The sequence below is a fragment of the Benincasa hispida genome, chromosome 11 (genome assembly GCF_027475165.1).
Source record: "Benincasa hispida cultivar pf3 chromosome 11, pf3_genome.v1.1, whole genome shotgun sequence".
Classification (NCBI taxonomy): domain Eukaryota; kingdom Viridiplantae; phylum Streptophyta; class Magnoliopsida; order Cucurbitales; family Cucurbitaceae; genus Benincasa; species Benincasa hispida.
Genome location: NC_143488.1, coordinates 11,829,518 through 11,848,191, shown reverse-complemented (window position 1 = coordinate 11,848,191; position 18,674 = coordinate 11,829,518). Strand labels below are relative to the sequence as shown.

Genomic DNA, 18,674 nt, shown 5'->3' with positions numbered 1-18,674 from the left:
TACTAAAATAAAAATCTAGATATTATATATCAATGTATTTAAAATTATAATTCTATGAATGTTAAAATATAAGTTTGGTGCCTAAATTTTTTAAACGTCGACTAGTAAGTCCTTGATAAAGTTTGTAATACTAATTTTGATACAGGACTACTAAAGATCAAATTCTTGGTTAAGACAATCAGAATCTGCGTTTTTAAGACAAAGAAACAAGGAAACTTGGACCAAGATAAATAAAAATACGATTGTATCAGAATCTGCTACTCATATGTTGAATTGAAAGAGAAATAAATCAAAATATATATACAACTAAAATAGAAAAGATACTAGACTACACAAGAATGAAAATATAACACAACCATAAAATCACAACTGTCCATAGAAATGATTGTATGAGCGTTTAAAATTGCATGGATCACGAGGGAACAGAAACAATGTTTATACCTTTTTCTTCCTCAACATTAAACAAATGTCCCAGCTCGTGATCTAATTGAAATCCTAACAAATCATAATCTTTTTTTTTTTTTTTTTTTTGAGACTGATTACTCTATATTAAGAATATAATCAATATACAATACAGTTACAAATTTATTTTATTATAAAATGAAATACAACGCAATATATTATGTACAATATACATGAATATTAAAACCGACAAAACTTTACTCTTGAATGAATCATCAATAAAACTTGCCTTTGGCAAGTAGAATTTATCCACATGAGGCTAAATCCATTATCCTTTCCCCTTCTGTTTCTTTGCCACGACTCTTTCTTTTATCCCTTCGTTGAGATCTCATTTGATAATAATTTCATTTTTAGCTTTTAGATTTTGAAAAGGGTGTTTAGTTCTCACAATTTCTAGAAAAATATTTGAATTTTTAAGTCAAATTCAAAAGAAAATAGAAATTGCTAAAAATTACGTTTTTAATTTTCAATACTTGACTTAGATTTTGAAAATAGTATAGTAAATAGTGGTAAAAAGTCTAACTTTAAAAAGTCAAAATGATTATCAAACAAGACTTGGATCATTCTATTTTCTATGAATTAGGATCTAATGGATATCTATCACAAATAGATATCATGTTGGAGTTGAGTCTTTCAACGGTGGAGTATCGTCATAATCTGCAACAATTTCACGGAAGTATTAGTGAACTAAGCAAGAAAAATGCACTCATTTTTCTCGAAAACAAGAAGTTCTAAAGAAACCAGCAACTTATGTTTGATGAAAAAAATGAATGCCGAATACAGGACAGGAAAACAGTTGTTGTCAAGTTCTAAATGAAGACATAGTTCTCTGCAAAATGCTATTGTAAATCTTAGCAAAACGTATTTTTCACTTCTCAGGCAACAAGAACGGTAGGAATTGTCTTCAATGAAATTTGGTAGGATGAAGTTGAATAGTGAACTCCATAAGCTATATGATATTGAGTATATTAAGAAGCAAATATAGACTAAGTTCCATCAAATGAATCCATTCTCTCCATGAACACAGCTAGTTGCGCGATTTCATGCCACAGTAATAAATTTGAGTGAAAATCATAGTAACAAACTTTTATAGGAAAGGGTTGATAAAAGGAGGAAGAGAGTAAAAATGGATTAACTTAAATCGAGAAAGATAGTTATAAAACACAACCTTAAAAAGCACGGAAATAATTATGCTCAATAAAATCTTCATCATATAAAATTTTCCACCATAGCATTAGATCACTACATTGTAGCTTTCTTGCGAAGGATGTCCACTGACATTCGAAATATACTAGCCATTGCATTATTACTGGTGAGATTTGAGTTTTTTCATATTTACTTAAATTAGATTTAATTTTCAATTTCTTTCATTAAGTTAAATATTAAGGCCCCATTTGGTAACCATTTCGTTTTTTGTTTTTGGCTTTTGAAAATTAAGCCTATTTCCTTCCCGTTTTTTACAATGATTTGCATCTTTCTTAAGTACAAAGGTTGAATTTTTAGCCAAATACCAAAAACAAAAACAAGTTCTTAAAAGCTACTTTTTCACTTTTCAAAATTTGGCTTGGTTTTTTAAACCACCGGTAAAAAATAGATAACAATAAAAGAAATTTGAAGGTGGAAGTTGTGTCTAAAGGCTTAATTTTCAAAAACAAAAAATCAAAAACCAAATGGTTACCAAACGGGACCTAAATTTTCAGTTTACTGTCGTTTAAGTTTCAACTGTAAGCATCTACCATTAATGTTTTGAAGTTTTGGAGTTTTAAATTGGTAGATCTTTAGTAGTCCTATACAAGTGTGTACTTTGATATGAAGTTTGTAATACTAATTTTTGAATCATTTCAATTAGAATTTCTTTCATCTATTGGATTCCACTCTCTCTATGTTCAACGAGCATTTATTATGATTATTGGTTCTGCAATATCTTTATCTATCTTTCATTTTTCCTCGACAATTGTGAAGGAAGAAATAATATGTCCAAAGGTTATGAGATCTCAATGATGGAGAGAAAAAGTTACCTGAAGAAGCAGGGAGATTATATTTTCGCTTTAGGAACATGGAAGCTTCCGTATCTTTTTTATGACACAAGACTCGTACCAATGTCTGGGAATCGTTAAATTGAAGACTGCCATTATTACTACATGGATCCAATTCAGTAGAAATTTTCCCACTTGAACTTATCAGTAATTGGATAATAGTTTCAGTCTGCAGAAAAATTTAACAATTTGAAAACGCGGCCCACACTATAAGGAACTTATCATATAAACTTGACCAATAAGATAAACTAACCGGAAGTGAATATAATCCCAATATTTCTTCAGCAAATTTTGCTTCCTTCTCAACAAGAGTACGGGGAAGACCTTCTCCATCAGCTACAAAAAAGTCCTGGAATTGACAGATGCAAGAGCAATATTGTCGGAATCTTTTATCACAAACCACAAGTTCATACAGCCATTTTTCCCCACTTACAAGCAAAGTTACGGCCTTACATCTTACAGGAATTCTAAATCGCAAACTACAACTAGAAAAGTAAATTTAACTTGGTGCACATACCTTCAATATACCAAGATCTTCCTTAATGAGAACAATATCTGAATCAGAAAATGCACGTGAAGGGCCTCCACTAAGCATCACCCATGTGAAGGCTTCCTGGAAAACAATACATTTCAGGAGGAAAGAGTGAAAGGTAGTTTTTCCTTTTCTTTTCTTCTCTCTCTCTCTCTCTCTTTTTTTTTTTTTTTTTGGGGGGGGGGGGGGGGGGGGGGGGGGGGGGGGGGGGAAGGAAGAGAAACAATAATAATATCATTGATACGATGAAATTATACAGGAAATATTGCCCATGTCCTCAGAATTACAAAAGAATGTTTCAACTATAATTTCATTGATTGGATGAAATTACAGAGCGGTAATAGATAGAACTAGCATCAGCGTACCATTGATGCTCGACAAATGCTTAATACCACAAGATCCCTAAGAGTATCATCGATCATGCCACATACATTATTCAGGACCTGTAAGAGACACCTTAGATTAATACAACCCACAAATGAAAATTATAAAGAAATATACAATACACACACACATATGCACGACATAAACTGACCAAAATATCACATTTAGCGAGTGAGAGCTTACAACATCAAGATGCATGAGAAAGCCTTCTAATCGAGCAGCCTCAACATTGCCACGATACAAGTATGAGAGGAACTCATCTTTGAGATCCGAGAAAATAACTCTTATGCCTGGAAAGTAGAATTTGAACTAAAGTGTCATCTTTCAAGTATGAGAGGAACTCAGTCAGAGAGGAAAATGCTGTAAAAATATGGATTTTGATATAACCATTCTACAGTCATCTTTCAATACAGTTTAAAAATAAACCAAAAATAGAAGTGTCAAAAGGACTTCATCCTGATCCAAACAAAATGAGAAATTTCAGGAGATAAACTAAACCACTTGTGAATAACAATTAGCTATATCCTTCCCAGTTCGTTTATGGAGGATGCTTAGATTGAGAATACGGAAATCAGAAAATGCATCTCTTAGGGTCAACAAACTATATGTTTAATATATCTTAATCTCACTAACTGCATAAATTTTCAAGACACCATAAAACTGATTGCTAGACTTGACCGATGTACAGTTTTAGCAACTCACCAGTAAAGTCACAGAACTTGCTGATAGATTTTGCGATGAAACTCTTAATGTTGTTGAAAGTGGTGGCAAACAACTCGTTAGCTTCGTCACTGCAAGTACCAATACCACCATTTGCAGTCGTAGAAACCTCTACCCGGGCTGAATGGACGATATTATAGATATTGTCATCAAGTGTACACATAAAGAATCATTTTGAGGTTAATTGAAATTAAATGAAGCAGAGACAATATGTTGGAAAATTACTAAGCCCCCGTTTGGTAACCATTTGGTTTTTTATTTTTGTTTTTGAAAATTTAGCCTATTTCATCCACATTTCTTACATTGATTTGCATATTTCTTAAGTACAATTGTTGAATTCTTAACCTTAATTTTCAAAAACAAAAAAATAAAATAAAATGTTTACCAAACGGAACCTAAGGCTAATAACTTTGATAACAACCGTTCTAAAATTATTATAGGCATAACAAATGAAACTGCTTCAATTCAAGAAGGTGTCCAGATGTCGTTTCTCTCGTTGTGAACATGAATCAAAATTGGAGGGAGCATCTTACTAGTGGATGGAAAATATAACTAACTCTAACACACACCACAACCATGGCCATAAATTCACTGGAGATTGCAATGAGAATTTGGTAATGTTCTCCAAGAGCCTCTCTGTTACTGCCTTGGTCTCCTCTTCTAACTTCCAATATGTTTTCATTTTAGTCTTGTGGTACGGAGATGAACATTGAGATGCCTACCGGAATAATGGATGGGTTGTAATTTAGGATGGTCAACAGCCGACGAGCATCAAACACCCGTCAGAGAAGATTAAAAGAAGGAAGTAGGAAAAGGAGGGGAGAGATAAAGAAGAGAAGAGAGAGAAAAGGAAAAAGCCATATAATCCAAAACAACAATAATAAATTAGTGAAAATCTCCACCTGGTTCGCAGTTCTTCCAACAAACATATCACATTTTATCTCCACAATTATCCTTGGACATCCTTTCAAGAATGGGAAGCAAACTCTTCGACTCGACCTTGTTAAGGCTTTTTTTATGGAACTTATGGCTGGGGAGAAATCAAAGAACCCTTAATGGTACTGAAACTGCTTAGGTTTATTTGCTTAGAAATGTTCTCTTAATGGCTCTTTATTGATGTAAAATGTCCTTCCTTTTCTGATTAGCCTTACAATACCTCTTGGCCAAATGGATATCCTTTTTGTAACTCCATTTCCAGGCACTTGGGTTTTCACTTTTTACCCTTTCTCTTTTGTGATATTTCATACACCAATGAAATATATGTTTCCTTGCAATTCTTTTCTTTTAAAAAAAAAAAAAAAGAAAAAGAAAAAAGAAAATGCCCCTTTCGAAATCTTAAGAACCAAATAGACACTAAACTCAAACATCACAGACAAAAAGTGTATTTTGCACAAAATTTTAATATCGACTTGGAAGGAACGAAGCATAAACTACATATTCATCCCTCTCTAAGTAGACTCCAGCTACATCTTACGCTAGGTCTCTCACACTTTCTCCACACATTTCTCAATATATAGTACAAACAAACACTTCTATTTTAATGAAAAAGAAAATTAAAACGAAATCAAAATCCGAAAGCTAAACATGAACCCATCTTTAAGAAGTGCAAAATGAATTCAAATCACTAGTTTCTGTCTTTTATCAATCATTAATCTTATGCCTATTGAACGCAAAAATCAAGTGAAATACACATATTGTACCCTGTTTATGCTTAGTCGATCCTCCAAGAAGTGCCCAAGATTTTCCTATTCCATCCTCCAGTGTTCCAATATGTTTTTGAATATACTGCATGAAGAGAAAAGAGACGTAACACAAAATAAGACTAACAATTGGCAATGTCATTAAGAATGCATGTTTACACCACCAATTGGCAGTGCATGTTCTCCATTAGCTTTAAGCATCACTTACACCAAGGGTATTCAATTTTATACAAAGCTTTGATATTGTCAAGCCATTCAATTTTCTTGTCACATGCTCGTCTAAATGACATTCAGGCAACTTTTTCTTTCCTGTTGTAGTAGTCTCCACAAAACGAGTCAATGGAGGTACTGGTGGATACAAACAATTCTTCTCAACTGTAATGAAAAGATAATATGATCAAATCACCAATAACTTAACCGTGCATGACCTTGATCTTCTAACTCCCTGAAGGAAAGGATTACATGAAAGCACTAGTTATACATACACTTGTTTAAGATAATATTTAACAAATGTATAAATATATATGTTCGTGTGCGTTAGCGTGATTGCAATTTGCTATCAACCCATATTCTTCCTAATTCCAGAATTCATAGCTTACCTAACTGGTTGAGCAGACCAGATAAATAGCCATCCAAGCTGTGGTAGACAATGGACAGGAGAGCTTGCAAATGTGTGATGTCCATCGGGAGGTTCAGGTCAAAAAACTGATCAACAGTCTGCAAGTTTTCCATTATAATTCCATAATATTAAACAAACTTTATTAAGCTAACCCTCAGTAGTAAATTCAAAAGGAAAAGATAAGGTAGCTACAAGCAAACTAATACTACACCAGTTGCATATGGTATTGATTATTTGAGAAGAACGCAGGAGAAACCAACAAGAATGACCACTAACACCTTAGACAAATTTCCAGGTAGAATATAAGCCCTAGTGCTCAAAATTTATCAATCAGTATATGAAACAATATCTCTATAAATAGTTCATTCACTCCCCAATTTCAAATACTTTTGTACCAAAGTATCATTACAATTTATAGGAACAGACCAAAATTCTTGTCCTTAGGACATAACAAAAGTAATTTTTTTTGGAAAGGATATGGAAAATTCTTGTCTTTAGGACATAACAAAAGCAATTTTTTTTGGAAAGGATACGGAACTTTTCATTAAGGGAATGAAAAGAGACTAATGCTCACAACACAATAATATAAATAAAGAAGACAACAAGAGCAAAGAAATAGCGAGTTATAAAACTAGATAAATCCAGACAACTCAATGAGTATACTAAAAAAAGGAATAACTGAAGTAATTATCTTTACAGTAATAATACCTCCTCAATTATTCTAAAAACTTCAATAACTGATGCTGCCAAATTTTGCTGAAATGATATCGGCTCCCAATCCTTCACTTCCCAAAAAAAATATTAGTTAAGAGGTATGAATGCAACGTAAAAAGATATATAAATCTAATGTGATAATTCTATTCTTTGTCCAGTTGTTTAAATCCATATAAGAAGAGATAATATATAGATATTTTGTTAATCATAACTGAACTCAGCAACTAAAAACTCAAAAACCAATTTGAAACAACCTAGCCATTTTTATTTCTATTTTTTCCTCAGTTTGTTTGGTTCCAATTATTTTATTTTAAGGTTAAAATTGTTTTTTATTTTAGATTTTTTTATCTTCATTTTTTATTCCTATATTACAAAGATTGTTATGCATGTGATGTGTTAAAATCAAGTTGCAATACAAATTGTCAAGAATGTGTGGATCATGATTGGACAAGATAAGTTGACATTGATCCGACGTCCCCTTCATCTTAGAAAAAAGTCAATGAACAAATAGTTAAACTCAACTATGTTCTTGCAAAGAAATAGTTGGTGGATATCCTCACTAAGCCTTTACCATGACCTATCTTATAAATTTGAATGACAAGTTCGGATTATATGATATGCTCATCTTCAACGTTAGGACATTCTTACAAATAACAAATTAGAAAGATATCTTTCTTTTATCTTTGTAATCTTCTAGACCTAAAGTTTAAGATTTTGTTTAGGGTAGATTATATTACCTTTCTTTGAGGCCTTACACATGACGTATTATTGGTGGTAAATAATGAGATATTGGAAATTTTCACCATCTTTTACATATTTTTTTTAAAAAAAATGCCAAGCTACTGCTTTCACTCAGACAAATATCATATTACATACTGCTAAATTCTTCAACCAGAAAAATCACTCTGCAAAAAACTGACCTCTAACTTGAAAGCACGTCCAGTCCATTCAGAGGTTTGTTCCAGCTGATCGATCATCCAGTCAAGAATTATAGGCTTGGCAATTTGTACAATCTGCCAAAAGACGGAGGAATAAACAAATAGCTTACATGTGTGATGTAGTATGCATCTACAAGTACATACAACGCTAAACATGGATGTAACACAGCCGTTAATGAAGAGATGAAGAGTCCAATCAATTTCATATATACAAATCAGAAGATTATAGCCTAAGAAATACAAAGATACCAAGAGCTTCCGAATGGAAATAAGCAATGGTAAAATATTTTATAAGGAAAGAAGATATCGTAAAAGTAAATGAAATTAAGACTCCAAAAAAATAATGAGATGGGTAAAATGTTTGGAGAGAGAAAGAGTCATCTTACTAAAATAAGCCCCACCCCATTTTTGTTACTCGCACGCTGCTACTGCCACCATCACAACCCCCATACCCTCATAAGCAATTTTCTTATTTGGATTGAGAAAAGATAAAATGCTCACCCCTCCCTTGCATTCAAATCTCAAACGTATGCTTTTACACTCACTGATATGAGTGGAGAGAGAGGTGAGGCAATGCCATGATGACATGGGTGAAAGGTGCGGCAAGGGTGCGGTGACAAAAGTGGGGAAGGGAAGCAAAGCATTGATGAGAGGTGGCGACAGAAGCAAAAGAGAATATTTTTATATTATTGCCACGTCATCCTAAAAATATTGTAAAATATGTAATAAAATGGGCAAACAAAGAAGAAAAAGAGCACAAAAGAGAGTAGAGAGAGATTAGAGAGTAAAATGTTTCTTTATAAGTTGAATTACATGTACAAAAGATCTCTACAAACCCCTATTTATGAGGCTGCCAAGTGAACATGGATACGTGGCTATGGGAGTTTATGAACATCTACTAATTACAATATTCATAATAAAATAGCTATTTTTCCTCGACATCAGTAAAATCAGTTAAAAAATGTCCTGTCATATTTCTGTTGAAATGCCTTACTAAAAATTAAAATCAAAGTCTTATTTGGAACAGTTTCAAAGCCTAGGGATTAAATTGTATGATTTCAGAAGTTAAGAGACTAAAGGCAACTATTGTAAGACCTCATGAACTAAAAAGGTATTGCTCCCAAGCTTTGGTTCTTTAGTTTGTGGTTTGATTATGTTGGTGGTTTTTTCTTGGGTTTTTCATTGTCTGCGAGGAGTTATTGTTCTTTCGTTCCTTTTCTGGGGTTTTAATTATTATTATTATTTTCTTTACTTGCTGTATATTTACCTGTTGAAATAAACAGCGCCTAAGAAATATAGATTACAAACAGAAGAGACAACACGAATATAATACATGACACACCCACACATGATTGTGTTCACTAAATTAGTACATGGATACCATATGAAAAAAGATCAAATATGGATGCATAAGATGCATAGATGTAAGGTAAATTGTTATAAATGACAAAACTATTGAAGATATTTACAAATATAGCAAAATGTCAAAGCTGATAGGCTGTACATTTTGCTGTATTTGAAAATATTTTGGTTCATTTTACTATATTTGAAAACAACCCTATATATAATCTACAAACATGACGATGGAACAAAACCTCACACTAGATAGTATCTAATCAAAACCATAATTCAACATATTGGACAAGAGGTGAAAACTTATTCAAAATGTGATCCATAAAAGTTACAATTAAGTAGTTTCAACAATGCGCTACTTCAAATAGGACAGAGAGTTGTAACATGATCCAAATTGATATGCATAATCTTCTTAACAATGGAAGGATAATTGACTACGTTCTCTTGAGTTCAAAATGACCACAAGCAAACAAAATAAAAGATTCAAATACAAGCATTACACAACCAAATGTGACAGAGTAAAAAGGGAAAAAATGGGCTGACCGGATAATGCTCAAGGTCTTCCTTGAGAAGGGGACTTAATCTACTTTCTTTGGAAGCAGAAGTAAACAGATGAGTTAGGTCACGATCTAAGGAATAAGCAGCTGGAAGCACTGACCTTACATCATCAGAAAGATTTGATACTTCCTTTAAGAATGGCTTCTGCAATTTGATGAAATAAATACCCAGAATAAGTAAAAAAGAAAAATAAAATAAAAAATAAAAAATAAAAAAGAAGAAAGAAGAAAACAGCATCGGCAAAACACTAAATTTTACAGAAGGAATTAACGAAACAAACCAATTTTTCTCCATAAAATTGGTGCAATAGCATGGCTGCAATTATCCCAGAATCAGGACATAATTGACGTAACACTGGGAAGAATACAGTAATTTCTTTCTCAGCAACCAATCGTAGTCTATTGGCAAGCAGAGCCAGAGGGTGTGTAGTCTCTTTGGATTCAGAATTTACACTATTCTCTACCTAACCAAATAAGCAGATTAAAATCATTGAGAACACTATAATGTATAGTAGTGAAAAAATGCTTTCTCACTTCATCATATCAGGATACTGTCTTTGTCATATCCAATGAGACTTACTGCTTTGTAAGCAGCTTCAATGGACCTCTCAACATAGGTTCTGAGTTTTCTAGCTCCACTCGCTTTCAAACCATCCAATCTTGTTAACTGAAGAAAATTATTGACGAATAAGATTCAAAAGAATGAGTAAAAAGGACAATTTTATAATGCTTTCCCTATCCTTTCCCTTAAAATCAGTCTAGTTGTAAAGTCGAGGAAAATGGAGGAGGAAAACCCTCTTCCCTTAAACGAGGAATATTATTATGCCAAACAGTCATAGTTGCAGTCTCCAAAAAAGGAGTTTTCTACAGTGATTTCGTCTATAACTTTCTAATATCTATGGAAAGGTAGCTTCCTTTCAAAATAAACAAATAAATATCACATGCCTGATTAGTCCCAATTTGAACATTTAAAAAACATGAAATTCACACCATCTGGAAACTAAACCCTGCTGCCCTCAAAAGTATTATTTTAATTCCGATTGATATAAAACAAAATTAAAATAAATTGAAATGCATACCTAATAACTTTTTGTTTCTTTACCTAACAAATGATCTATGAGGAATAACTATACTTGTTTCCCATCAGAAAGCCTAATTTCATTAGGATAAAGTGAAAAGTGCAAAAGGAATACAGAAAACGTCCAACAAAAGAGAACCCAGACTTGGGACTAACTGTACAAAATATGAATGCAATTCAAAAGGACAAGGCCTAAAGGATAACTACAAAAATGAATCTAGTAAAAACGCTCACTGAAACGCATTAAATCTAATAAGAGAACACATTTCTTTTCTAGATCTCTTGAACCCCTCACAAGCTCTCCTATTCCTTCGTAACCAAATCCCTCAAACAATAGCAAAGAACGCACCACACCAGATGATAGAAAAAACAAGCTATTTGAAGCAACTACCATCGATAAAAAGAATAAGCTGGTCAGATGAGCTCAATTTTCGTTTTTGTTCATTATAATACGTGATTAAAAGAAATTGAAACAATCCTCAAACTTAATTATGCAAGCACCAGCAGGTTCCTAAAATTTTGCTAATTCAGTTGGCAACATTATAACTAAAGCTTGCAACGTCACTTTGCTAGCTCTTTTTCCTCTTTTGATGGGTCTATGGATTTGGTTTTGTCTATTGCTTTTTTTTTATTAGTGCAAAGATAAGCGCCTATTTAATCTTTTCAGCTTGTCTTATTTAGTCTTCAGTTGGAAATGTTTCTTGTTGGCTTCTGGGGTATCCATATTTCATTAATCAATAAAATGTTTCTTATTCCAAAACAAAATTATAACTAAAGCTAGTTTAAAAATTCCATATACCATCAGGAAATTATTACCTCCAATCCCTTAATGCCCTCATCATAACATGATAAACAAGCAAAACTCCACATGACTAAACAATTCAGGTATGTTATACTCAGAACTCTGAAGTCTTTGTTTTAAGAAGTAAGGGGTTTGCCATTATAATTTTTCATCTTACTCGCAAGAGAATTTTTGTCTTTGTAGATATTAGTAACTTCCCAATCATCAATGAATTTTTTTTTTTTTTTTTTTTTTTTTTTTGCTAAATAGTAAAAATAATTAGGAGACTGGATTTTTCCTGTTGAATTTATGTTGGGAGCAAATTACCTTCGAGACATGAACTGGCTAAAATGTAATTTTATGAAAACATAAAGAAGCACAAAATATCTACAAAATAAATATCTATTCAAGTACAATGGGGAATTACCACCTACCTTTACAGTATCACCATCATAAGAAGTAATAACTCCAACGGTGGACAATACGCTCACCACTTTGCCAAAGTAAGAAGGTTTCTGATTTAAAAGAAAAATGCTAAATTAGTATAGAGAAACGATACGGGTATGTAGAACATTTAGGGACGTGATAACTGAAAGAAATATGAGGGCAATGATACACTTGAAATAATAATGGAGGTATGATGATTTCGGGATCTTACATTAAGAAACCTGGGTAATCTAAAAGATATTTATGGGGCTAACAGGATATCAGAGGGAAAAAGATAATTAATAATTGAAATTCACCTTAAGGAAATGCAAATGATAGGCTTGTAGTTTAATGTCACACCAACTGCTAATTAAGAAGAAGACGGCCTCTGCCAAACTTAACTTCATTTCATTGCCATTGCATGTAATTGAACATGATGGGCTTTGCAAATATTGTTCCTCCTTCCCATCATCATTTTTAGATGATGCAATTTTCTGTAACTCAATAATAGCATCGTCCAAGAATGAAATTTCATCTGTCTTGACAAACTTCAATAGGAAAAATTAAATTATATGAAATACAGCAAAAAATATTTTCCTAAACATATAGCTAAATCCTTTTTTTGCCTAATAACTAGACGATAAGACATATTTCATTTCTGTGGGACATATAATATTAGTATAGAACACAAGATCTTCCACTCTGATTCCATGTTGAGTCACTTCTAAAGTCAAAAGTTTAAATTAATACTTTGGCATGTTAATTTTTTATTCATGCTCTAAACATCTTCGACCAAAATATCTCAACATGAACCATGAACCATTGAAGAAAAATGGAACTTCTACTGACATGTAAAGAAATCTTATGCAATCAGGAAGAAAAAATAATGAAATTGTGCCTGCAGGTATGCAACAAAAAAGAATAGGTTTTCTAGTAGAAATAATCAACAATGGCTCGAGGATAAAAGAAACAATTACATGGCATGTCTGACCTATCCTACCATAACAAAAAGTTATTACAGTGAAAAATCATTAACAAAAGAATTAATACGTAGGATTCAATTGTGCAGTTTGTTATAAGAAAATGAGCCATCTAATCACTTCAAAGAGTACCTGCTGGAAAAGAACCCACCCATGGATCACACTGTGTACTTCCGAAGTAATTCCTAAAACAGGCCAAGTCAATTTTACAAGGACGAGACTGTCATCCACTTCCTGTACCAAGGAAAGAAACTAATCATCATATGTTATGAGCCTCAATTAACAACACAAGCAAAATCAACTCAAACAAAAATTAGAAGAAAAACGTACCATAATGGGATGGTTGTCATTAATAGCACCAAGTATGCCAAAAAGCAATTTCTCATATAATCTGATGTTAAAGTGATATGCAGCAACGGCTGACAATTTTGACAGTACTCGTGCAATACCCGACAAAATTTTAGCACGCTCAGATGGAACCATATTGATATCCCATTCCTACCATGTTCAAAAATGAAATAATTCAGATTCTTTTGTAAGATTGATCATAGAGGAAATTTTGAAAACTCTAAAGCTAGCCACTCTAAACTAGCATTAAATACTCTGTATTGGATTAAAGTAAACAAAAAGAAATGCAACCTTGGTACTTCTGATCTTCATAAGAGAGCTTTCACAGATTCGACGTTCAGATGCCACGAGATTAGCAGAGAAACAGAATTCTTCCAAAATATTGACCTATAGATGCAGGTCGTAGATACCAAACTTTATAGTTAAAGAAAGGAGAAGAGATTTTATGTCTATATCAAACTGTACTCACATTCCTACTCTTACATGATACCTCATCGTTTTAAGAAAATTTACAATCAACTGGTGTAACTTCCGACCCCATTCAGTTAATCAAAAATAATAATAAACAACCACATTTAGTTAATTTATTTTACAACTTTTTCAAAATTGTACACTCTTACGTGTAAGGAGTTTTTTTTTTCATTTTTTCTTTTTGTACAAGTACTTTGAAGAAATCCACACCAATGCTACCCATTACATAATATCAAATCACATATACTTCCTTCAACACTGTAATGTCATGACACAGACCACAACTGTGATCTGAAATGCTTTTATCTAACCTCAGAATCCAATACAAAATCCTTCAGCCATCTGTTCTAGTAACAGCCTTGATTAATTCAACATACAGTTCAAATTAGCCAACATCTATGGCATAAAAGTTTTTCAACTAAAAAACCGAAAAAGAAAGGATTTATTATGCACATCTCTAGTGCTGGACAAGCATTAGTCATAAAACTGCAGTTACTATAAGCCCTTCACTTTATTGCCACCGAATCAACATCTCATAGTTGCAGGCCCCAACAGATATGTCAATCTCAACGGAAGTATCAAGGTTTTCAGAGTTTCAAGAGCCCAAGTCTGGACTACAACCTAAGGAAGGTGTAAAGACCTAGATTGGAAGGTTATTCACTTCTCCGTTTTTGAATATATGGTTTCCAATATATGTTATATACATACACGGTTTCTTTTTTCTCAGAAGGTATCCATAATTGAGCCTCTACAGCTGTGTGGTCATAAGGCACCCAAGATAATACAATTGGTTGCTCCCTACTAGATGTGTGTGGTCCAAAATTAGAAACAGCAATGCCTAAAAAAGAACTAGAGAGCTTTTGAGCAATTTTAACTACGGTAAGAAATGCAAAGATTTTCTCCTTCAATTGTCCATAGTTGATTACCTGTCTGAGCTTCCACTGGATATAAGATTTCTCACTAGGAAAATCTGATCTGAAAACACCATGCAAAAGGGCCAACAAAATTTGAGGAACATTAATTTGCCCCCAGTTTCTCCTTGCAGCCAATTCCATTAACCGTTTCCTCATGCATGCATCAGCAATTGCTGAAATCTGGTCAAATGATATAAATACCGAGTTAAGATCAGCTATTGGCCAAGTTAATGAGGGGAAGAGATACGAGAGAGGAAGGGGAACAGGGAGGACAGGGAACATCTATTAATATATTTATCCTGCTTTATGAGCCATTCCAGGCCAGCATGTGACAAGACAATTGCATTCACTATTTACCATGCAATATCGGCGTGTCATCTATACATGTATAATAAACAACTATATGGCATAAGCTATGAGTTAGAAAAGAGAAACCATATGCTTTACCTCAGAAACATCAACATATATGAATTAGAAAACTTCTGTTAACCTCTTGAGAACAGAAAATATGTCCCTATATGCAGCAAAATGGCTCTAATTATAATTTATTTAATGGATTGTAAAGTTTAAGACACATGACCTCAATGTAAAAAGGAAATTGCTATAAGATCATTTTAGAGAATGAATCTATGCCTTGCCTGCATCTGGTTGTGGACAGCGTGAAGCAAATTCAAATGTCTTTCAAAATTTTCTGATTGAACATCTACTTCATCCCTTGTACTTTTCATCCCTGCACTATGTTTAATAACATTTTCTTTCTTTTTGTCCTCAAATGAATAGATTTCGATCCTGGTTATAGAGAGAGAGAGAGAGAACACAGAAATGATAAAGAAGACCTCTACATTTTATGCTCCCAACCACTTTCAGAAAAAGAAAACAAGAAAGAGACATGAACACATATTCATGTTGAGGTTTTCCGGAAAGGAACGGTAATATCTGGCAAGTATAAGCAGGAAAAAAATAAAATAAAATAAATAAAACACTAAAACAGCATTCCCATAAGAAGAGAGCGCACCTGGAAAATGCCATTGATGCTAGCAAGACTATATATGCTGTTTCATTCAAGTCATCATCTGCCAATCCTTTAATCATCATAAAACCATGAATCAATTTCAATTTTCAATATAACTGATGGGAGAAGGGAAAGCTTTGGAATATTGTTTTGGATAACTTTCTTTTTATATGAAACAAGCATTTCCTTATCAAAAGAAAATTACAAAAGAGAGGAGATGAGATATCCCACCTTGGGATATTGTTTTGGAAAATTATACAGAAAGAAAATGTAACCAGAACCAAAACGACTAGCAGATAGTTCCCTTTCATGGATAAACATGAAAGGTTAATCATGTCAGTTTCTGAAACATTCTGAAACGAAACCTCGTTTTAATAGAAGAATAAAAGCACCAAATACCTGTATACAATTTCGGTAGTCCTAAAGCCGGAACTTCGAGATCTTTCCCAAGTTTCGAAGGTGTGACTGTTGTTTCATTAGATCGAGGACCACAGTCATCACTAGAGCTTGCAATATTGTCATCAAATGAAGACTCAAGCGACCTAGATGAACATGACATGTCACTACTACAGGACCTTTCAACCATAATAGGTGGTGGTGCACGGCTAGGAGGTGCTCCAGAAAAATCTGGATGAGAATGTAGAAAATAAGAAGTCTGGAATCGAGATTGTCTCTGCATTCATAAATCAAATTAGTAAGTAATACAAACATACGTACAAACTTTCTATCAATTCTAATGAAATAAAATTTCCTGAAACAAAGTCACTACACTACTAATTACAGTTAAATCTTCGTGAAGAAAAACACGCACAAAATCGAAATCTTTTTGGTAAAACTTGAAAGTCAAATTTGTCGAAGTCGCACCTTCCTAGGTATATGATCAACTACCCAAACAAAGTAAAGACGCCGATAGTCACTCTGGCGCACAGAAAATAAATGCGTCGTTAAATGCAACGGAGATAGTCCGGAAGAAAAATGTTTGCTAATCGTCATATAAAAAAACGAAATCACCAGAAACTTCGGCGGAGCTTAAGTTTCAATCCAGCATTTTCAGATAGTGCATAAACTAAACATTCCGCTTCAGAATCTAAATTGCTCGGAGCATTAGCACGATATATTTTCTTTCGATAGAACAACAACGCAGCGGAATGTTAATCGCAAAGAAAATACAAATTCAAATAACTTCTCACAAGCATATTCTTACCATAATCGGGTAAGAAGATTCATGTAGTTTCATCTTAGCTGCTGTAGAAATGTCGATAACTCCACCTAAACAAGAAAATAACAACGAAATTAAATTCATCACAAGTGTTCGCAGTTACGCTATTCGGTCAACTAAAAAACAGAGACCGCACTTAAAAAAATGGAAAACAGCCAACACTCCACCACAGAACAGTTGACACAAACATTCCAATCCCAAACAAGGAAGTCGAATCCACTCCATTGAAAAACAAAACTAAAAGAACCGAAAAACGAATTCCAGCTTCGTTCCGAGTGTTAGCTATAGATTAAGCTACAAATTCGATACCATATCTTTCACTCAAACCAAGCTAAAGAGATTACAAGAACTAGCACTCATCTCTCACACACGAGGAGGCAGAATTACCGGATTTAATGCACTCCAAAACATAGCTAGCACTGAGAGAGTCAAGGTCGACAGCGGAGAGATTAGTGATAGGACCGGCCGGAGTCCTCAACTCTCTGATCAAACCCGAGGACAGCAAGAATGCCAACAGCTTTTGCCGGTCACGACGGTACCGCTGCAACAGAGAACTCGACCCCATCGCCGACCAGCACGATGGAATGCAAGAAGATTAAGAAGAAACGGTAAAGAATCAGAGATGGAAGCAAAGCAAAGCTTCTTTAAGGAGCGCGAAAAAATGGATTGTAATGTATAACGGCCTTTGTAATAGAAGTCGAAGATTTCACATTTCGTTATTCCGATTTTGCCCTTGAGAGTTTCGTGAATTACGTAATATGCCATTGGAAACTATTATTTTAGTGACGGTCAGCGCCTAGTGAGGTCAACTTCTTCTATTTTATTTTTTTTTTGTTATTATTATTATTTTGGGAACGTTTTCCAAATTTCTTCCGACAACTTGAATTTCGATATCGGCGAGGGATTATTACGGATATGCCCCTTGGACGGGCTTGGCTTTTTAGGAGACTTTGTAAAACAATTGTTAAAAAAAATATATATATATATATATATACAAGTTGCAATAAATAATTTCAAGAATATTATTATTTTTGTTTTAAAAAAATATATCTTTACTTAATTTATTTACATCAAGTTCTTGAATGGATGAATTTTAGATTAATAACGGTTACTTATGAACATGGAATATATTTATGATTTTTTTAGTTCATTTATATATTTAGCGATGCATTTCAAGATATATTCATCTTTAGGTATCGGTTATAAAAAAAATTATTTTAAAAAAAAAGTAAGAAAAAATTATAACGAATCAAATTATGATTGAACAATTCGGTGAAATACAAAAAGATAGATACTACATGAAAGGTACCTAAATATTTTCCTTTATTTTATTATTTATTGTTTTCTATATAATTAGTTTAAATATTGAAATATCATTTTTCGATGTATGGAGAGATTGAATCTGCCTTTAATTTTAAAATAGTACAAAT

At 33.2% G+C, this 18,674-nt stretch overlaps 1 protein-coding gene across 4 annotated transcripts; it reads right to left on the bottom strand.

The window, feature by feature from the left end:
• Positions 1 to 567: 567 nt before the first annotated feature.
• Positions 568 to 17,916, bottom strand: LOC120089873 (DNA topoisomerase 4 subunit B (DUF810)). Of its 4 annotated transcripts, none has more exons than XM_039047295.2 (26): positions 17,632 to 17,916; positions 17,230 to 17,294; positions 16,425 to 16,698; positions 16,029 to 16,095; positions 15,652 to 15,802; positions 15,026 to 15,193; positions 13,920 to 14,015; positions 13,611 to 13,778; positions 13,413 to 13,514; positions 12,618 to 12,848; positions 12,309 to 12,389; positions 10,596 to 10,682; positions 10,297 to 10,479; positions 10,002 to 10,160; positions 8,088 to 8,180; positions 7,162 to 7,233; positions 6,434 to 6,551; positions 6,043 to 6,209; positions 5,835 to 5,919; positions 4,117 to 4,254; positions 3,598 to 3,704; positions 3,396 to 3,473; positions 3,016 to 3,111; positions 2,752 to 2,847; positions 2,481 to 2,667; positions 568 to 1,119 (listed from the first exon to the last, which is right to left on the bottom strand). In XM_039047295.2, the coding sequence occupies exons 1-26, from the start codon at positions 17,807 to 17,809 to the stop codon at positions 1,076 to 1,078; spliced, it is 3,291 nt and encodes a 1,096-aa protein (XP_038903223.2). In that variant the 5' UTR covers positions 17,810 to 17,916; the 3' UTR covers positions 568 to 1,075. The 4 variants fall into 4 exon arrangements, with proteins under 4 accessions (XP_038903223.2, XP_038903224.2, XP_038903227.1 ...); XM_039047296.2 differs by having other exon boundaries at positions 12,618 to 12,794; XM_039047299.2 differs by having other exon boundaries at positions 16,425 to 16,652; positions 17,632 to 17,892.
• Positions 17,917 to 18,674: the final 758 nt, after the last annotated feature.